This window comes from Mytilus edulis, chromosome 9 (assembly GCF_963676685.1).
Source record: "Mytilus edulis chromosome 9, xbMytEdul2.2, whole genome shotgun sequence".
Lineage (NCBI taxonomy): Eukaryota > Metazoa > Mollusca > Bivalvia > Mytilida > Mytilidae > Mytilus > Mytilus edulis.
This window is the reverse complement of record NC_092352.1, coordinates 55,326,277-55,349,915: the sequence shown is the minus strand read 5'-3', so window position 1 is coordinate 55,349,915 and position 23,639 is coordinate 55,326,277. Positions and strand designations below refer to the sequence as shown.

Genomic DNA, 23,639 nt, shown 5'->3' with positions numbered 1-23,639 from the left:
TGACAATACTGCTACTTTGTTTATTAAAATATGATACACATGAATATTAAAAAAAAACACTTATGTATATATTTTAGCACCTTTTTGGTATTATGTTGTGTGAAGTATATTATGCACAATTTTTTATACTTCACACAACATAATACCAAAAAGTAAAACAACCCTCAAGTCCTATCAATCTTATCAGCTGTCGTGCTGAATGACTGAAAACCCCGTTTTCAGCAGAAAACTGACCACAGGATAGGTACGACACCTATACATCATGAAAAGACGAGAGAAAATAATTTCACTCTAATTCACTGCATTCAACCATATGAAATGGTATTTATGATGATGGGGAAATGTTACCGATTGGTTTTGTTTTACTTTTGAAATTACAAATATGAAAAACTTATAGAAATAAATCAAAATGTGCTTTTAACAACCTTTACTTATTTTTTTCCTTAGATTGAAATTTATGAATATCTAAATTGAAGCAAATACTTAAAATCATCAAAGTTGTGAATTCTGCAACAATTTTTTTTCATTAATTTCTATATATTATTCAGGAGAAAAAAGATACATGGGAAAATTTGATGCTGTGGATACAAATATTAAAGGTGAGTACAATGCATATGCTAAGTAATTTTAAGAAACAGTAACTTATTGTATTCAGCTATCTTCTGTTCAAATTTTAATCGTAATTCCAATTTTGATTTGATGTCGTCTGCTATCATATGAACACTTTATGGTCAGAGTCATTGACATTAATGTTGCACAATTCTCGTATCAGAGTCATGCTTTCTGGGTAATATTTTCAAAAGCGTACACCAAAATGTTGATTAAGAACATTCTAGACAATTGAAATTCAACTAATGATGTGACGTTATTTTCATTTTGGTGTACAAACAATGAGATTACCCATAATCCTTTAGATTCTAAAATGGCGAATTGCAGTCTACTATGATGGGATATTTGAAACTAAAATTTTTGAACAATTTGAGAGTATTGCATTAGAAGAGGAATAACAATATTGTGTTTTACTAGTTGCCATAATCAATTTGGGATTTTACAGTAATTATTATCTGTGTTACTGTAAAATCCCCAAAAGAAGCAGAAAGAAAGACATAGGTGTTACTTTTTTGTTTGCATCAGCAATTTTTAAGTTTTCTGCTTAAGGTAGCATGTAACAGGGAGATAATTCAGTACAAATCTGTTGAACGTTTTAATCAAATCTATTGTTAAGAAAATATTTAAAAGCATCTAAAAAATACATGTATTACACAGTATTGGATGCCATGAAATTAACCAAAACCAATGATGCTTTGGCCAAAATATTTGAAATTCTAATACCTTATTTTGGTTTAATAGATCAGTTTCTTAAGACTTCATGTATTTAGTGGAAGTTAAGTTGGTACCAAACACCTAAACTAAAATTAATTTTGCTCGTTTAATTTTCATAAATTTTTTGAAAAATATTTACATTGACCATTTGACAAAAATATAAAAATTAAAAAAAAACTTGAACCAAACAACTTGCCAGAAAAATTTCATTTGATATATAGCAGTTTGGAAAACACTAATTTTGATCATTGAGAAGCTTAATATTTCTTAAAAGATTGAATGTGTTTAAAACGTTCAGCTGATTTTACACAGTTATCTCCCTGTAGTGTTATGTACCACCTTAATCTGCTATAAAACAAAGTATATGGGGTATCCATCAATCAGTATATGCACAGGAAAAAACACACAAAATACAAAGGAACAGTGCTTTTATTGCTGTTCTCCATCTCTAAGTCACTGTGCAACCTTCAACATGGAGAAACTTCCACCTCACTGCAAATCACAAAATGACCTGTAGCACATGCTTAAGTGGATATATATTTTGGATGGACTTTTGTAAGTTGTAACACCATCAAATCGAGCCCTTTTGAAGAAAATTGAAAGTAGTACAGATTAAAAACCAGTTCCTATGCATAAGTGTGAATATAAAAACTATGTAAAACATCTTTTAGTAATTATTAAAGGAATCAGATGAAAGGTGAATACTTGGTGATCCTTGTAGAACACATAGTGATGTATTCATTATTGTTTGCTGAATACTGTCGAATCATTTATTTTTCTTGGGTACCAATTTTCGTGGATTGCGGAAAATTTGCCTTTCCGTGGATATGTGATTTCGAGGTTTTACCAAAATCTGTATACTACCTGATGGGAAATTTGTACTTCGTTGAATATTTAAATTCATGGTCTACTTGTACCCATTATAGATGACATTGACTGGATGAGCCTATTTACTTTAGCACCATCTAATAATACTAGAGGTCACTCATTAAAACTTTTTAAAAAACAGTGTAAGACCACACATAGACTAAATACTTTTTCAATTAGAGTAGTGGATCAGTGGAATAACCTGTCAGATTTAACGGTGACGGCAAAGACTCTGAATAATTTTAAGTCTGCATTAAATGGCGAAAATTGGAACCTATATAAATTCATATGTTCGTGTTAAGTGTTTCAGCTGCGCACACCTAAATAAGTATTTTTTGATAAGTGTAATATATTATATATAAATATATTATTATGAGATGAGAAATCATATACCACAATCCAAGATGAGGGGTCAGTAGAAGCCTTTGGCTTATGTAACGACCCGAAGATAAAGGTATAAAGGTATAAAACCACGAAATTGGTCTCCAACGAATAATAATGAATCCACAGTACCAATTTTCCTGTTTGACTGACAGCAAGGAAAAATATACATATATAACATAAATCTTCTAACTTTGTTTCCTAGAATAGTATAATCTAACCTCTTTTTAAAACAGGAAGAACTAGTGATCCAAGCATCTACAGAGGAACAGCAGTCCCTAGTTGTCTAAGTAAGTTGTTTGTAAAGATCTTATGCAAAAGATTATATTTATTTGTAACTGAGAACAACATATATACTATGTAAAAATCAAATAGGCTTCAGAAAACTGAGTTCCTATCTTTTCAATCTGTCTATGAATGACTCTCTGGGATACCTTAATTATATGAGAAATGTGATCCTGTAGATATAGGGAATATAACCTTAGAATGTTTAATGTATGCAGATGATATAATTTTAATGTCTCAAACCAAAGAAGGGCTACAAAACTATTGAAGTGTAAAAATTAGCAATAATCACTGAACATACACAAAACTCAAATAATAGTGCTTAGTTAACCAGGTAAATTATTAAAAATCTGGTCAAAATCTTATCAAAATTGTTAAGGAGTATAAATACCTAGGGATTGTAATGAGAGTATCAGGTTCTTTCAGTACTGCAGTTGAAGATCTTTAGTAAAAAAGCTCTTAAAGTAAATTTCATGATTAAATGTAAATTTTATTGTACACATAATAATACACCTTTGCTCTTTAAACTTTTTGACTCCAGTGTAAAACCTGTACTTCTATGCGAAATGCATTGTGGGGTATGTACATTCTAAACCTGGACAAAAGATTAAAACCAGGTTCAAATGACAATTTAGAAGAAAAACTATTTTAATTTCTGTATGAAATAAAGGTATTTGTCTCATGTTTCATGTATTTTTTGCTCCAGATTGCATTAATGGTTTTTTTCTTAATTCAGGTTTAATTCGTAGTCATATGGTCCCAATGTTGTCTACTGGGAAGATACTATGCAAATTTTGTGGGAAAGAATTTTGGTTGGCCAGAAATTTACAGAAGCACCTAACTTTCTCACATCTTGAAAAGGGAGGTCAGATGTATATTAGGACAGAAGAAAATCTTGTCCATCATTTTGAGCGTAGGATTGAAGAGATGAAACTGGTACCAAAAGAACTTGCTCTCGAACATCGGGACAAAAAAAGGGTTTTCCCAAAAATGCATACATCTGTTGAAAACGAAACAAATTCATCGGATAATAAAGCTACGTACGATATTGATGTTATCCTGACTAAAATTAATTGCAGTAATGACCAACTGCTAAATACGGTTTATACTACTGATATATGGTATTGTAGAACATGCAACCAGAGTTTTTCAGGAAATAACTTGACAACTCAACTGCAAAAACATCCATGTGGTCATCAATTCTCAGTGCTATATATCTATCCACAAGTGAGCATAAGTCTACCATCCACGTCAGATGACATACAATCCGCTCCTTATCTAGATCTCGATAGTTTTTTATTGGAAAATGGATTGGTTTATGTTGAAAGTACTAGTACTAGTAGATCTGAGACTCAAAGTACATTGTGTAGCAGTGGAATTGAGACTCAAAATAACAGTCGAATTGAGACTCAAAATAACAGTCAAATTGAGACTCAAAATAACAGTCAAATTGAGACTCAAAATAACAGTCAAAATGAGACTCAAAGTAACATAACTAGCAAACCACCAATTGTCACCAAAGAACTGACAGGTGCCAGTAAAAATGTTATTAAAAAAATGGATGTAGTTGACAGTAGTGTAAACATAGCCGGTAGTTTAGTGAACAATAGTAACAAAGATGCATATGTGTCAGATATTAGTGATGATATTACAGCAATCGTGGAGAAGTTTAGAGAAGCTTTTAAGTTAAAATTTGAACAAGATATTATCAAGATGAGGTGTCCTAAATGTCTCGTGGAGGTTTATCTAGATTATTTTGATGAACATAGCTGTGAAAACATACAGTTGAAAAATCAAGTACTAAGATTTTGTTCTGTATGCAAAATTGGTTTTCTTTCCGAGTCTCTATTAAATGCTCACATCTTTTTTGAACATAAGGACAAATCTCAAGATGTAAATTTTGTACTAGACGTTCAATCTGATGTACCGGTAAATACGAGAAGTCTGGATCATAAGGAATTAAACACACAGTCCAAACAATCTGTGATTCATGTAGATACCAAAACGCAATTAGACGATATGTTAAAAACAATACTTATAAAATCAAATACTAATTATATTTTTGATGAAATTTTTTGTATTTTTGAACAGGGTCATGTACAAAATATGCTAAATCAGAAAGAAGATCAGAAAAAAGATGCATATATGAAAAACGAAGGGAAAGTTGATGAAGGAAAAGTAAATAGTGAAATTATCTCTATTGGTTGTAAAATTTGTAAAACTTTCACGTTATGTGAAAAGTTATCTTCCCATTTTTACCTTGTTCATTGTACTAATACAAAAAGTTGTAGGTTCTGTGAAGAAATGTATGTAGGAAATGTTCACGTCTGCTGCAATGAAAAAGAACCAAAATATATCACAAGGATAAATAAAATGAATGTAATCAGAAGACAATGGGCAAATGTAAGTAAAAGACTGACCAAAAAAGCGGATGTTATCAACAGACAGACTAAATCGTTGAAGGAGAAAAAAATTGAACAGGTATTGGGGCAGTTATTTTGTCAATGTAAAATCTGTAAAGTGGGATTCCTTTCTCTGCCTAAATTGAATGTACACATTTTTAATGAGCACAATGATAAACATGTGTGTATTTTATGTAAGACAATCTTTGCATCTGAAAACTGTGCTGAAAATCATTTATGTACGGAAATTACGGAACAATTGAAAAATAGGAATAGTGTGACTGGTTTGTATGAAATATGTTACGATAGACAAAAAGATGAAGTACAAAATCCAAAAGACCTGCAAAATCAGAGCACAACTAATTATTTGAAGTGTCCTGAATGTGAAGAAGAAACTGGTGTTGATGACTATAATGAGAACACTAAACTACAAAATCAAGTGATATATACATGCAGAAATTGTAAACTCAACTTTAAATCAATTTTTTGTACTATATGCAAATGTCCTTTCGATTCTTTGGAAGAGTTGTACTCACATTTTTACAGTCACCACCAGACAGACACAAAATGTTGTCTCTTTTGTCGGCTGGCATATATAGGAGACGATCATTATTGTGGGAAAAGAGAACAAAATGCTGAAAGCATGGAAAATGTAACTAAAAGAAGAGGATCAAATTACAAAATGCATTTTAAAAAAAGGTTCAAGAAACAGAAATGTTTAAAGTGTGAATATATAATTAACTTTTGTACAGAAAACACTGACCAACTTTCTTGTAATCAATTAGATTGTATTGCTTGCCGCAAAGTTGGAGAATGTCATGGTGACACTTGCTATACCTTTGGGCAAGTTTTTCATTCTTTTGCACATAGATCATATCACGAATACACAGAACATCAGGATGGAGTTATAGAACTATGGAGGAGTAGAAAGAAAGAGTATAGAAGAGATTATCTAAATGATTATAATATAAAGAGGTATAATCAAAAAAGAAAAGATCGACATAAGTGTGAAATTTGCGAAAAGAGGTTCACTTACTTTGTGAAAAAGAAACAGCATGAATTCGAAGTACATGGTATTCAGGGTACCAAATATCATTGCGATGTTTGTGATATGAAAGATGGAAGTTATGAAAGGATGAAAAAACATATGGAAGCACATTATAAAGGGGAAGGTACACCTAAAACAGATGAAATTTTTGCCAAAAAAGAAGAAAAAAGAGTTGTCTGTTATAAATGTGGTAAATCGGTACTTAAAAGGTATCTAAATGCCCATTTAAGGAAATATCATGAAGCTGCCAATAGTGGTAGCACTTCAACCACAATGACAGGAAAGATAGTTTGTTATAAATGTGGTCAAATTGTCAAGAAAAAGAATTTCAATGCCCATTTTCGTGAACGGCATATGGAGAAAGAAGAAATGTGTGAGATTTGTGGCAAAATGTTTTATCATCGAGGCAAACTAAATGAACACAGAAAATTAAAACATTCTGAAAATATAGAAAAAAAGGTTAAAAAGAAAGGACCCCCACAACAATGCAATGTTTGTGGAAAAATTTTAGCCAACAAAAAGTCTTTGTACATTCATGAGAAATTGAAACACTCGCACAAGAAATTCCAGTGTCAAATTTGCGGCAAGAAATATTTTTACAGTTTCTTACTGAAAGACCATATGAAACAAATACATGAGAAATTTAATCCAATTGTTTGTCAATATTGCAATTACAGATGCTATATGAAATCATCGCTTGTGAAACATATGCAGCACAATCATTAATTCATTGAGAAAAAATCAATATCATTGATTTTTGTGCATTTGATAGGATGTCAATTTGTTTATGTCTTGCTGCTTTGAAGTAGTGGAGGGCAGGACTTTGGTGTGCTGTTTCTGTAGTAGCCATCAACAATGTGTTAAAGTTTGCGATTTGGTTCGTTTAAGGGGAGCAACTATTGGTAATTAAAATTTATATTTGGTGGTATGTTGTACATCTTTAAATTTTTGGCATAGTTTGTTGTAATGTATTGCCATTTTTAGCTCACCTGGCCTAAAAGGCCAAGTGAGCTTTTCTCATCACTTGGCGTCCGGCGTCCGTCGTCGTCCGTGGTCCGTCGTCGTCCGTCGTCCGTCGTCCGTCGTCGTCGTTAACTTTTACAAAAATCTTCTCCTCTGAAACTACTGGGCCAAATTAAACCAAACTTGGCCACAATCATCATTGGGGTATCTAGTTTAAAAAATGTGTCCGGTGACCCGGCCAACCATCCAAGATGGCCGCCATGGCTAAAAATAGAACATAGGGGGAAAATGCAGTTTTTGGCTAATAACTCAAAAACCAAAGCATTTAGAGCAAATCTGACATGGAGTAGAATTGTTAAACAGGTGAAGATCTATCTGCCCTGAAATTTTCAGATGAATCGGATAACCCGTTGTTGGGTTGCTGCCCCTGAATTAGTAATTTTAAGGAAATTTTGCTGTTTTTGGTTATTATCTTGAATATTATTATAGATAGAGATAAACAGTAAACAGCAATAATGTTCAGCAAAGTAAGATTTACAAATAAGTCAACATGACTGAAATGGTCAGTTGACCCCTTTAGGAGTTATTGCCCTTTATAGTCAATTTTTAACCATTTTTCGTAAATCTTAGTAATATTTTACAAAAATCTTCTCCTCTGAAACTACTGGGCCAAATTAATCCAAACTTGGCCACAATCATCTTTTGGGTTAGTAGTTTGAAAAATGTGTCTGGTGACCCGACCATCAAACCAAGATGGCCGCCATGGCTAAAAATAGAACATGGGGTAAAATGCAGTTTTTGGCTTATAACTCAAAACCCAAAACATTTAGAGCAAATCTGACATGGGGGTAAAATTGTTTATCAGTTCAAGATCTATCTGCCCTGAAATTTTCAGATGAATCGGACAGCCCGTTGTTGGGTTGCTGGCCCTGAATTAGTAATTTTAAGGAAATTTTGCTCTTTTTGGTTATTATCTTGAATATTATTATAGATAGAGATAAACCATAAACAGCAATAATGTTCAGCAAAGTAAGATTTACAAATAAGTCAACATGACTGAAATGGTCAGTTGACCTTCTTAGGAGTTATTGTTCTTTATAGTCAATTTTTAACCATTTTTGGTAAATCTTAGTAATATTTTACAAAAATCTTCTCCTCTGAAACTACTGGGCCAAATTAATCCAAACTTGGCCACAATCATCTTTTGGGTTAGTAGTTTGAAAAATGTGTCCGGTGACCCGGCCATCCAACCAAGATGGCCACCATGGCTAAAAATAGAACATGGGGTAAAATGCAGTTTTTGGCTTATAACTCAAAACCCAAAGCATTTAAAGCAAATCTGACAGGGGGTAAAATTGTTTATCAGGTCAACATTTATCTGCCCTCAAATTTTTAGATGAATCGGACAACCCGTTGTTGGGTTGCTGACCCAATTGTTAGTTTTAAGGAAATTTTGCTGTTTTTGGTCATTATCTTGAATACTATTATTGATAGAGATAAACTGTAAACAACAATAATGTTCAGCAAAGTAAGATTTACAAATAAGTCAACATGACCGAAATGGTCAATTGACCCCCTTAGGAGTTATTGTTCTTTATAGTCAATTTTTAACAATTTTCATAAAATTTGTAAATTTTTACTAACATTTTCCACTGAAACTAATGGGCCAAGTTCATTATAGATAGAGATAATTTTAAGCAGCAAGAATGTTCAGTAAAGTAAGATGTACAAACACATCACCATCAGCAAAACACAATTTTGTCATGAATCCATCTGCTTCCTTTAATATTCACATAGACCAAGGTGAGCGACACAGGCTCTTTAGAGCCTCTAGTTATTTTGACATAAGCATTACACTTTCAAAATTTCATAAAGGTGAGACAAATCTGTGTGTCAACAGTTTTTTTTAAGGTGGTACCTCACACTACAGGGAGATAACTCTGTAAAAATGAGCTAAACATTTTAATCAAGCTTTACAATGATCAAATTAGTGTTTGTCAAACTACTTTATAACCAATGAAATTTATCTAATAAAGTGGTTGGTTTAAATTTTTTTTAAATTTTATATTTTTGTGAAAGGGACAAAGTAAACATTTTGGCCAAATTAATAATAGTCAAGGTGTTGGGTTCCACCTTAAGGTATATACTTGATGGTATCACTAAAATGTGTATAAGATTTTCTTAATATTGTTTGAAAAAATCTTATTATATATGTGATAGTCGTGTTTTACGGGGGTTCCATAAACGACAAGTCTAGGGTTCTTTGACATCACTTTATTAAGTAAACATAGGAATAAATAAATAACCCTGTAATAACAATAGCATATAGTTATTACAATTATCAATATCACAGTCTTATCAAAGTCTTATACTATAAACATATAAATATTATACTGGCGTAATAACAATGTTACAAGATCGCATAATATTTTATTCCGTATACAATAAACTATACTGAGTATCAAGAATGCGGTGACATTCACAATATGCAATACACTCGCAATTATATCTTTCTAAATACAAATGCATGCTTTTGATAAGTCGTATCAAATAGTATATCATTATAATCAACCAAGCGTATTATAAACAAGTCGAATGTATCGTACTTCATAAACGAGTGTCATTCATAAAACCTTTAACATACAAAGGTTATTATCTGTTCACTATAGTATTCTATTAAGTTCGTATGCACTACTGTAATGTGAAATATCTATGTAGGTACAACATAATATAATATGACCCTTACCAATCTGTGGAACTAGGTTATAAATCTAACATCTACAGTACAACCAGTATGTTACAGGGACATCATAATCTATGTGTCCTGAAAATAATACACAATAGTAAATACTAGGATCTAGGAAAATAGTAATCCCTTATATAAAATACAACATATTAAAGACTGATATAATAAAATCAAGCTATTACACAGAATAACCATATATGACAATATGAATGCAATTGTCGATGTGACGTCATAGATCCATAACCGAAAGGTCAAGGTCACTTTCAAAATCATTCGTAAATCTCCCTTTCTACATTCAAACTACAGATTCAAATCATATATTCTCAGATTAATACATCAACTATCTTACTCCTATCATATCTAAGGTCTATGGGCATACTTACCTATAAACGGGCAGAATTGTATATCATGCACTGCATACGCCTTTCATACACCACAAAGAACATAAAATCTACTTACCAGATATAAAGAATGTAATTTCCAATAACTACAGTTGTTCCAAAGTATGGAAACTTCAGTGAGTAATCACGAGCACTAAATATAATGTCTCTATATAAGTTTCATCACTATATACGGTTTAAGCAAGAAGTATATATTAAATTTGTATGTCTCCAATTTTCAAGAGTTAACCACCATTACTTCTTTTCCAAAATCTGAGGTGTGTCCAGAATGACCAATAAGAACTGACCAATAAGAACTGACCATAAAGGTAAACAAGGTGTGACAATTAATTTACTAATGAGTTGGACAGGTAGATACTATTACAACTATGCCCAATGAAGTATGACTGACTAGAACTTTCATACATTTTAAAGTGTGAAGAGATAATGAACTATAAATCAAAAGATCAAATAATCAAAGTGAAGTAATCAAGTCTAATATCTGGCATATCATAAAATGTAAAATACTAATAAATGAAATGCGTAAAAATATACTCTGTCGCATTCTCCCCCTGCTGCGAGAATGTCTTCCAAGACATAACTGGAATCATAGTGACAATAAACAAAAATATATAACAATGATCTTCCCCCTGTGTGAGGAAAAGACGTCCTCGTCTAATACTGGACAAAACTGAAATATAAAAATCATCTAATCATCTGGCTTAGTGATCAGCTTCAACATCGCTCTAGATACTTCATCAGCCATGTTGATAAACATTCCAGAGGATGCTGCAGTCCTAAGGTATTCAGCACGAACCATCCATTCTGGTTGTGCACTCTTGGAGACTGGTGGTACAACAAAATCCTTGTACTTGGTTGTAGCTGTTGATGTCTTAGTTCTAGTAGATCGTCTTTGCTGTGGTTCTGGTGTACTAATATCATCATCATCTTCCTCGTCATCATCAATGTTCTCATCCTCCGTGCTATCATCATCTGTTACATCATGTAAAGCATCTGTTGCCAAATCATGTACTTGATCATCTAGTGATGTTTCGTGCTCTGAACCTCCTGATTCCTCAGGCAAAGAAGCGTCCTCCTCTAATTCAGAATGTTCCTCGGTGCGGTCCTGATCGTCATCAGCGTTATCGGGAACAGTAGCCTCCTCCTCAACCGATGCTATTTCATCATCTGCTTGGATAACATCATCCGGTTGAATATCTTGTTGAACTTCTTGTTGAGGCTCTTCAACCACGACATACACCATTGATTCATCCTCACTCTCTGTGCTGGAGTCTGTTGAAACTTCTACTGGAGCAGGTTTCTTCTTAGGTGATGCTGGTTTTCGTTTACTTCTTCTTGGCAAAGGAACTGGCATTTGGTGAGTTGTGTTCTCTTCCACAAGTTCCTCGTTGATGCTTCCAATAGGTAGTAAATGGTTCCTGTGAAGCGTTCGTTTTCTTCCATGACCATTTTCTTTCCTAACTACATAGACAGGTAGTTCTGTATTAGGCTGATCGAGGATTACATATGGTTCTTCTTCCCATTTATCCTGTAACTTGTGGGTTCCATCGAAGGCAAGAATCTTCACAAGTACTCGATCGTCTTTATGTAAAATCGCTCCTTTAACTCTGATGTCATAAGCTTGTTTCTGTTTACCCTGTGATTTTACTGCAGCTGATGATGCAAGTTCATAAGATGTCTTTAACTTCTGTCTCAGATCTTCAACATACTTCGTCATACTTTTCGGATCTCTATCACTGTCAATCCCGAAAGCTAAATCTACTGGTAGCTTCGGCTGTCGACCAAACATCAGCTGGAACGGTGTAAAGCCTGTAGTGTCATGCTTGGTCGAGTTGTAGGCATGAACAATAGGACCAATATAAGACTTCCAGTCTGCTTTCTTGTCTTTCTCCAGAGTTCCAAGCATGTTTATGAGTGTCCTGTTGAATCTCTCGCATTGTCCGTTGCCTTGTGGATGGTATGGCGTTGTACGAGACTTCTTTATGCCAGTGATATCACATAAATCTTTGACTAGACGACTCTCAAAGTTAGCACCTTGGTCGCTGTGTATTCTTTCTGGAAGTCCATAATGTACCACGTAATTCTTGAAGAAAGCTTCAGCAGTAGTTCGTGCTGTCATGTTCTTCGTTGGAATGGCCTGTGCGTATCGAGTAAAATGATCTGTGATCACCAATACGTACTGGTATCCGCCCTTGGAAACTTCTAACTTCAGAAAGTCCATACAGACTATCTCCATGGGTTGAGTAGTTCTGATACTGGTCAATGGAGCTCTGTCGTTGGTTGGAGTCTTACGCCATATACATCTTGGACATCTCTGGATCCACTGCTCAATATCTCTAGTCATACCATACCAGAAGAAGCGATCTTTGACTAATGATGTTGTCCTGTCTCTTCCCTGGTGTCCCATATTGTTATGCAGTGATCTGAGTACTGTTGAGATCTGAGAGGTTGTTAATACAAGTTGATCTTTAGTAGTGTCGTTGTCAGTAGTTGTTCTGTATAATATTCCACGCTTGATCTTCAACTTGTCAAAATTATTATACAGCATGTTGTGGAATGGTAACGACGGAACATCTTGCTTTCTGGGTTTCATCTTACTACTGACTTTGTCTATCCAGTATCCTATTGTAGAGTCGTTCATCTGCTCATCCCTGATGTTGATTTGGTGTTCTTTGAGCATATCTGGCATGTTGTCTAAAGCATCTGGTTGGTGTGATAAAGACTCAACGTATGCAACAGGTTGTACTAAGCTGCATATGGCCTTGACAGATTCCTCTGAGATGTTATCGGGTTTGGTGTGAATACCAGGAAGACGTGACAATCCATCAGCATCTGCGTTGTTTTTGCCTGGTCGATAAACTATGTTGAAATCGAAGGATGCTAACGCTGCAAGCCAACGATGTCCTGAGGCATCTAACTTCGCTGTGGTAAGTGCGTACGTCAGAGGGTTGTTATCGGTGTAGACTGTAAACTTCTGGCCATATAAGTAATCCTTAAATTTCTCTGTGACGGCCCATTTTAACGCAAGGAATTCTTGTTTATGTACTGGATAGTTTCTCTCTGATTTTGACAAGCCTCTGCTGGCATAAGCTAACACCCGCTGTTTTCCTTCGTGTGTCTGATAAAGAACAGCTCCAAGTCCATTAATACAAGCGTCAGTGTGCAGTTCAAATGGATGTTCGGAGTCGGGAAAGCTTAATATCGGCGGTGATGCAAGGTGACTTTTCAACTGTTGAAAGGCTTTCTCCTGTTCTTTATTCCATTGCCATGGTTGTTGCTTATGGTCTTTCTTCGGTTTCTTTCCTCTAATCTTTTTCCCTGTTGTTGGCATCAAATCCGTCAAAGGACGAGCAATCTTTGAGAAGTCTTTGATGAACTTTCTGTAATAACCAACGAAGCCTAGGAATTGGCGCACTTCTTCAGGTGTTGTTGGTCTTGGCCAATTAGTGACTTTGCTGATCTTATCTGGGTCTGGCTCAACTCCTTTCTCTGATACGATGTGACCAATGTACTTCACCTTTCGTTGAAAGAAAGAACACTTCTTTTGGGATAGCTTTAAGCCAACTTCTCGGAGACGCTGGAAAACTCTCTCGAGGCGATCTAGATGTTCGTCCAAGGTTTTCGAAAAGATGATTAGATCGTCTAAGTAGATGAAGCAAATTCTTGCATGTAGATCACCAAGGCATTCTTCCATCAATCGTTGATATGTAGCTGGTGAATTTGCTAACCCAAATGGCAATCGGTTGAATTCGAAGAAACCAAGTGGTCCTACTGTGAAAGCTGTTCGTTTCTTGTGTTCCTCCTCTAACTCCACTTGATGATAACCTGACTTCATATCAAGCACTGTAAATATCTTATTGCCACCTAGCGAGTCAAGGATTTCTTCAATTCTCGGAAGTGCGTAGGCATCTTTGATGGACAGATTGTTTAGTTGTCGATAATCAACGCACATGCGCAGTTTTCCATCTTTCTTCCGTACTAAGACGACGTTGGACGACCATGGTGAATGTGAATGCCTAATGATGCCTGCTGATAATAATTGCTGAAGATGATCTCTGACTTCATCTAGCATTGACGGTGGAATTCGTCGGTGTCGTTGCTTAAATGGAGTGTTATCTGTTAAATCTATCCGGTGTTTCACTAACGACGTATAACCAATGTCTGTATCGCTCTTGGAGAATATATCGTTGTATCGGTTTATCAATTTCTTTCCTCGTTGAAGTTCATCTGATTTCATTTCGTCCGGTAAGTGTATATCCTTGAAGATATCTATCTGATTGTTGTCATCTGGTTTTTCTTGTTCTGTTGTTATGGTTACTGGTTGAAGTTAACATAAAAGAGCTCTAGGTGCAACGGTAACGGTTCTTGTAGAAATGTTCGAAATGTGAACTGGAATATCATCTCGTTGATTCTGGTCGTATGTGATAATAGCTTGTACAATATCTAGGTCGTAAGGTATTACTGAGTTTGAAGTTGCATGAAGCATGGAAACGGTGGATGGATACGGTAAAATCTTGTCCATATAGCCTTTGATAACTACTTCGGTGTTAGGTTGTATGATAATCGGTTTTGTTTCTGCTGATTTCACCAGTGCTAAACGGTTATGTTGTCTTTCAAGTTCTTTCTCTCTTAATGTCATACATCTGAAGGCTAAGTAGTATGGTGTTATCAGAGTAGCATCTTGTAGAAAACGTGTACCATGTTCTTGTTTGATGTCCTTCATAACTTCAGATAAGATGTTTGTTCCGATAAGCAGTGGTACTTCTTGATGATATTCGCTATCTGGTATGATGAGAAATAAACCAGGTTGTATCTTGTTGTCATTTGCTCCTTGAAGTTGCAAATCAGCTTCAATGTATCCCTTGTAAGGTAAACGTTGTCCATCGGCGCATTCTATTTTCAAAAGAAAACTGAGTGACTGTAATGGTGTAGAATAAAGATGTTGATTGTAAAAACTTTCGCTTATTGTTGATACAGTTGAACCTGTGTCGAGAAGTGCTGTTGTGTTAATTCCATTAACAGTAATAGGAACTTCATTTGATGAACCAAGTAATCCTGATATAGGTGATTTCTGTTCAGTTTGTTGTGTTGATTGTTTCATGATGAATGATTGTTGGAGGTTCAGAGCACGCTGTGTCTTTCTTGAATGATCAAGTCGTACAGTGCAGTCTATAGCGTAGTGTCCTGGCTGTCTGCATCGCCAACATGTGAAATCATTCTGTTTGCGTCTTCTATGTTGTTCTACTGGTCTATATATAGTTGTTTCATCTGGATGATATGGTGTCCATGATGTATCTCTTCTTGACCATTGAATGTTAGTAGATGGTTGGTCACAATTTCTATCTTCCTTCAAAGCCTTGACATCTTGTGAGAGTTGTTTCACCAATGCTGTAAGTTGCTGAATTTGCCTGTTTTCTACTGTTGTTGTCGTTGATTTACTCGTAGCCTGTGTAGGTGGTTTCTTTTTCAAAGATGGTTTGAGGTTATGTTGATTCTCTATTTCTCTTGTAGCTTTCAGTAAGGAATGAAAATCGGTGATGGTATCTTTCTTGTAGCGGACAATATTCTTCAACTCCGGTCTTAATCCATCGAAGAACTTTGACGTAAGCATATCGTTGATGTTTTCCTCTGTGATATTCTTTCTGTTCTTGGCTTTGCTTAGTATTTCCTCTAATCGACAAGCCCATGTTGCAACGTCTTCATCATCTTGCTGTCTAGCCGTGTAGAATTGGCCAAGTAAAGCTTCAGGCTGATCAACAGATCCGTATATACTGTCCATCTTATCAATGATGTCGTCAATGGTTGCTTCCGGCCCAAGTCTCATGGGAACCTTGCTAGCATCTCCACGTAGAGAACGTCTAATAGCCATCGTGATGGTTTCATGTGTATGTCCTGTCTTGATGAGACACTGTACCTCATATCTCCATAGGTCGTATGGTGTACCAGTCTTTGCATCTCCGGAAAACGCTGATATCCGGGGTAAATAGGCATTCCATAAATCATCATCAGTTTCTTTGTAATCTTCCATCCAGGTCTTAAAATCATCTGGTGTCTGAGCGCATGGTTTGAGATCCATCTCCTTGAAGGCCATAACTATGTTGCTGATCTCATCCTTAGATAGATAATCCGACATGGCTGTACAAAATAATAATACCTAAACTGTAAAAATAAAATGCGGAGATGAAATCTGAAATAAACAAAAGCTTCTGAAACAAAGAAATGTTAAGTTCCTAAAAGAAAAAAAATATGTCTGAAATGAATACAAATATATACCAAAAGTTAATGCTAAAACAAAAAAAATGTTAAGTACCTACAATAGAAACAAAGTATCTGAAATAAAAAAAATATATGAATAATATTAATTTATCCTAAAATACAAAGAAATTATCTGGAATAAATTAAATAAACAAAAAGTTTTTAAGTACCTATAACAAAAATAAAGATTCTGAAATCAAATAGAGAAAAAAATAAGATTAAGTACCTGAAAACTAAAAGGAAACAATAAGATTAGTATCTGCAGTCTAATGTCTAATCTACAATAAAGATAGAATTAATGCAAATCCAAATATGATACAATATAATCTGGAAATCTCAATGAATATCCTGTAAAAAAATAAGATTAGTAACTCTAACTACTAGTATGGTCTGAAATCAAAATTATGATTAAGTATCAACAAACTCGACAACAGTGCCTAAATAAATATAGAGTGATATAATACTGAACTGAAATGACTAACTCCTCTGAAATAAACAGACTAGATGGTAAATGCAACTCTGCAATGGTAAATCAATCTTCTGAAATCAAAACTCTGATTACTATATGTATATGTAACGGTTTATTTCTTCCTCTGTAATATTTTATCCTGAGGATAATTTGTTCCGGTAATTTTTTTCCAGGCATGGTATTTCACAGGTTGATTTTTTCCAGAGAAGTGAAAATCTATCTGTGTTATGCGGATAATATGTACCGGTATATATTTGCCGTACTATATTTCACAGAACCGTGTGAAATAGAGTCCCATTAACTACTATGTAAGTTACTCACAATCAACATATACCCGACTATAATTATAAAATGTTTCACAAAGGTAGACCAAATTTGCATAATTTATCAAAGGGAGGTAATTATCAGCAATTTATATTTAAAGATATTAATATAATATATTTCTGAATCTATTTTATAGTGAAATTTTTCAATGAATCGTATTTTTATTATATTCATTTATATAAAAAGATGACTTACAACCTGATTTAATAAGACAGATAACATTTCACAGGTAAAAACTATCCAGCTGTTAAACATACCTTTGTTCCAATATATTGTTATGCTATGATTTATCTGATTTCCATATAACAACTACATCTCTGTCCCCAGACGAAACTATTTATATAGTTAAACATATCATCATAAACAAATTCTTCTATTCTGTTAACAGTAGTAATGCAACTATATGTCTACCTTACATAGTGTTTCCTGCAGCTTTTAAAAAGGGCAGGGTAATTGTTAGCTCAGAGGGCACATTAAGCGCGATGGACAACAATTTTAGGGCACTTACTTAATATAAACAGGCAATTTCTATAAAATGAATTCATTTAAAACATACAAGTTTAATGCTATAACTAAAAATTCTAAAGAGCTTGTGTCGCTCACCTTGGTCTATGTGAATATTAAACAAAGGACGCAGATGGATTCATGACAAAATTGTGTTTTGGTGATGGTGATGTGTTTGTAAATCTTACTTTACTGAACATTCTTGCTGCTTACAATTATCTCTATCTATAATGAACTTGGCCCAGTAGTTTCAGAGGAGAAGATTTTTGCAAAAGATAACTAAGATTTACGAAAAATGGTTCAAAATTGACTATAAAGGGCAATAACTCCTAAACGGGTCAACTGACCATTTCAGTCATGTTGACTTTTTTGTAAATCTTACTTTGCTGAATATTATTGCTGTTTACAGTTTATCTCTATCTATAATAATATTCAAGATAATAACCAAAAACAGCAAAATTTCCTTAAAATTACCAATTCAGGGGCAGCAACCCAACAACGGGTTGTCTGATTCATCTGAAAATTTCAGGGCAGATAGATCTTGACCTGATAAACATTTTTACGTATGTCAGATTTCCTCTTAATCTGAGCTCTAAATGCTTTGGTTTTTGAGTTATAAGCCAAAAACTGAATTTTACCCCTATGTTCTATTTTTAGCTGTGGCGGCCATCTTGGTTGGTTGACCGGGTCACGCCACACATTTTTTAAACTAGATACCCCAATGATGATTGTGGCCAAGTTTGGTTTAATTTGGCCCAGTAGTTTCAGAGGAGAAGATTTTTGTAAAAGTTAACGACGACGACGGACGACAGACGACAGACGAAGGACGACGGACGCAAAGTGATGGGAATAGCTCACTTGGCCCTTCGGGCCAGGTGAGCTAAAAAGGACATATACATCTGTAATCAATCATTAAAACAAATTGTTAAACAAGAAAAAGTGTTTAAAACATATATATGAAATATTTAAAACAATAAACACAATTAAAAACAAAATCAGTTCTTTAAAAATGTTTAAAAACAAGAAATAACTATGTCATATTTATATTTGTGAAATATTTCCCATTATAATACATTTTTTTAACAATTTTGCTTTATTTCTAATACACTATTATTATTTCATAGTATTTTTAAAGGAAAAGTTTTTTCTAATAACTATTCAATAAGTTAACTACCCAGATAGAATTTCACGGCAAAGGAAAAAATATCCCAGGGAAATATTTTCCTCCGGATAAAAAAATAACAACAACTACTGTGACATTTTTTCCTCCGGATCAAATTTCACCCGGATATAATTTTGCTTTACATATACACAAAAATGGATCTAAGAAAACACTATATATAAGTATAATGTACACAGTGGCTAACAATACCTCACAACTGAAAACCAATGAGTATGTATAATGAAAACAAATATGAATAGTATCAATATACACGTACGTACCTTTTTTAAAGTTCCTACCCAGCTATGTCTCTGCAAATCACACACACCTAATACTCACCAAAATGTGTGCAATTTATTCCTTACTGAGTATGACTAGCTGCTACATATAATCAAAATATATATAACTATATAAGCAAATATATATAATACAATATAATGTAAAGTAGAAACTGGTACTGCTGCTGCTGTAAATAATATCAATGTATCATCAATGAAATCGCTGAAAATCCTGAAACTTAAAATGTATTCCCCCGTCAACTGTTAACTGGAATGAGTGTCGTAATATCATCAACGACTCACTCCGCGCCTACTGTTTGAAATGGGTAAAACGGGAAAAAGCTGACAAAAAATCTTTGGACTCTTTTTTTAATTCAGTAATGAAGATAGTTGATATTCGAATACAACATTTTAAAGAACATTTTACCCTCAACAAAAACTATAAAAACCCTATTTCGCGTATCAAAAATAAACTAACAGAACTAGCCAAGGAATTTGTTTTTGTCCCGGCTGATAAAGCTGCTAATAATATCATTATTGTTTGACGTAAATTTTATATAGAGGTTCTGCAAAAGGAAATCACGAATTCGCCAACATTCCAACTGACTTCATTTTCAGAAAACGACATCTGTAACAAACATAAACTTTTAGCTACTTCTTTACAAGCAGAACCAAACACAATGAAAGTCCCAACTATGTACTGGCTTCCGAAGCTGCACAAAAAACCTTACAAATATAGATTTATTTCATCTTCCAGCCATTGTTCAACTACTAAATTGTCTGTTTTACTTACTAGTACACTTGGTAAATAAAAAACCTGATAATAAATTGTTCAAATAAGGCCTTTGAAAATAGTGGAATTAATTACTTTTGGAGTGTCAAAAACTCGTTGGAAGTACTTGATAAATTGCATGCATATATTGGTGATTTTGAATCTGTTCAAAGTTTTGATTTTTCTACCCTATATACCACTTTGCCTCATATTCTTATTAAGAAAAAATTCACATCCCTAATTAACTGGGCATTTAAAAAGTCGGAATGCGAGTACATATGTTCAAACTCTTTTAGATCATTTTTTAGTAGCAATAAACAAAAGAACTATGTCAATTGGACATGCTTTGATACTATTTATGCACTTGAATTTTTACTTGATAACATTTTTGTTCGCTTTGGAGATTCCGTATATCGTCAAGTTATTGGAATTCCAATGGGGACTAACTGTGCACCACTTATTGCGGACCTGTTTTTGTATTGTTATGAGTTACAATTTATGACTAAAATTAGCAAAGACCCATCAAAACAACATTTTATACAAAAATTTAACAATACTTTTAGATATTTGGATGATATATTGGCTCTAAATAATGACGACTTCAGTATGTATACTAAAGAAATTTATCCTGTAGAACTTACTTTAAATAAAGCTAATGATAACAATGACCACTGCCCTTTCCTCGATCTTGATATCTATATCATAAACGGGAAGCTTAATACAAAAATTTATGATAAAAGAGATGATTTTTCATTTCCTATTGTTAATTATCCATTTTTAGATGGTGACGTTCCCTTGTCACCATCTTATGGTGTTTATATATCTCAACTTGTACGATTCGCTCGTGTATGTAACAATGTATTAGATTTTAGCGAGAGAAATTTATGTATTACTGAAAAATTATTACACCAGGGTTTTCGATATCACAAACTGGTCAAAACATTTACTAAATTTTATCACCGGTATAAGGAAATAATTCGTAAATATAACTCAACATGCAGACATCTTATACGTTCAGGTATTTCACATCCAAAATTTTATGGAAATATTCTTTATAAAGCACAAAAATGTCAGTATTCTCCTCAGAAACTAACAAAACCTTTAAATAGACTTATTAAAAGGGGATATAGTTACGATACTGTTGTCAGGTCATTAAAGATTGCATATTTTGGCTTTAACATTGATTCACTGATAGGGTCTTTGCATCGGAACTAAACACATTTATTTCTAAAAAAACAGTTGTTGGCATGACACGGGTTATGTTCTTCTCATATATTTTATGATAGTATGATACTAAACCCCTAACGGGAGGGATTGTACCTGATATTCATATGATGAAGACATAATCTTTCAATCAGTTTAATTGAGGTCTGGAGCTGGCATGTCAGTTAACTGCTAGTAGTCTGTTGTTATTTATGTATTATTGTCATTTTATTTATTTTCTTTTGTTACATCTTTTGACATCAGACTCGGACTTCTCTTGAACTGAATTTTAATGTGCGTATTGTTATTGTTTTACTTTTCTACATTGGCTAGAGGTATAGGGGGAGGGTTGAGATCTCATAAACATGTTTAACCCCGCCGCAATTTTGCGCCTGTCCCAAGTCAGGAGCCTCTGGCCTTTGTTAGTCTTGTATGATTTTAAATTTTAGTTTCTTGTGTATAATTCGGAGTTTAGTATGACGTCCATTATCACTGTACTATTATGCATATTTTAGGGGCCAGCTGAAGGACACCTACGGGTGCGGGAATTCTCGCTACATTGAAGACCCATTGGTTGCCTTCGGCTGTTGTTTGCTCTATGGTCGGGTGGTTGTCGCTTTGACATATTCACCATTTCCTTTCTCAATTTTATTAAAGAATCAGTCAGTCAACAACAAGAACCGAAGCAACAGATCTACCTATACAACGCAATGTAGACACCTATCAAGTACCTCAATAACCAGAACCTATCAATCAAACACGTATACTTACTTAACTATGTATACTTCTAGTTCTTCAATGAGCTTTATACCTACTTCTTCAAATGTACAAATTACTCCAGTCGGTTTCTTTCTGTACTTATATTTCTCACTTACCCTCAAATTTTATAGGTAATATCTGCGACAGCAAAGTTCTGTGGAACTTTTCGAATAAAAGAGTATTTATCGTGTCTCTAGTCTTTGCAATAATCCTAACTGACAGGTGTGGGGATTGGGCAGTTATGAATCTATTTAATATGTACAGAATAATATGCAAATTATTTCAATGTACAAATATCAACACAATATATATGTATTTACAAAGTCAAATATTATATATCAATTACAAACAGTAGCAACTGTTTATTCTTCTACCTATGTGTCACACTTTTTAAAATTCTAATGTAAATTAACTTACTGTAAAAGAGTTCGAAAGCTAATAATATAATCAAATTCTGAATGAAAGTTTAAAGTAATTTCAACAAAAATTTACAACAAAAATTTAAATCCAAATACAGCTAATATGTATGAAATAATTTCAAATAATTTCCGAAAAAAAATCAAAGAAATTTATTTAAAAAAAAATTAAGTGACACAACAAAATGTGTATTACAAGTCAAGTACAAATAAACAAATACATTCAATGTCAATCAACTAATGAGTATATATCAAAAGTTTTACTAAATGATGTTTATTTATAAAGTCAAAACACACACAGTGTATAAATACAACTCAGTTTAATAGTAACATCTATAGTCAATCGGTAATCTCTGAAGTGTATCGACATCTACGGGTATCGTGTATTGCCAAAATACGATCAATTCTTCATAATCTACATTATCCACCAAAAACGTCTGATCTACCAGAAAAACTACGTTGGGCGCCATTGTGATAGTCGTGTTTTACGGGGGTTCCATAAACGACAAGTCTAGGGTTCTTTGACATCACTTTATTAAGTAAACATAGGAATAAATAAATAACCCTGTAATAACAATAGCATATAGTTATTACAATTATCAATATCACAGTCTTATCAAAGTCTTATACTATAAACATATAAATATTATACTGGCGTAATAACAATGTTACAAGATCGCATAATATTTTATTCCGTATACAATAAACTATACTGAGTATCAAGAATGCGGTGACATTCACAATATGCAATACACTCGCAATTATATCTTTCTAAATACAAATGCATGCTTTTGATAAGTCGTATCAAATAGTATATCATTATAATCAACCAAGCGTATTATAAACAAGTCGAATGTATCGTACTTCATAAACGAGTGTCATTCATAAAACCTTTAACATACAAAGGTTATTATCTGTTCACTATAGTATTCTATTAAGTTCGTATGCACTACTGTAATGTGAAATATCTATGTAGGTACAACATAATATAATATGACCCTTACCAATCTGTGGAACTAGGTTATAAATCTAACATCTACAGTACAACCAGTATGTTACAGGGACATCATAATCTATGTGT

The 23,639-nt window shown here is 33.7% G+C and overlaps 2 protein-coding genes across 3 annotated transcripts in view; one reads left to right on the top strand and one right to left on the bottom strand.

Moving 5' to 3' along the window:
• The window catches only part of LOC139489789 (uncharacterized), a 38,244-nt gene extending 31,080 nt beyond the window's left edge, over positions 1-7,164 (top strand). Inside the window, exons 7-9 of the mRNA XM_071276629.1 lie at positions 549-599; positions 2,808-2,861; positions 3,593-7,164. Of these exons, the coding sequence (XP_071132730.1) occupies positions 549-599; positions 2,808-2,861; positions 3,593-7,032 (3,545 nt within the window). The 3' untranslated portion in view covers positions 7,033-7,164. The remainder of the gene's footprint in view (positions 1-548; positions 600-2,807; positions 2,862-3,592) is intronic.
• Positions 1-23,639, bottom strand: part of LOC139489785 (uncharacterized) — a 324,072-nt gene that overhangs the window by 215,575 nt on the left and 84,858 nt on the right. The window lies entirely within an intron of this gene.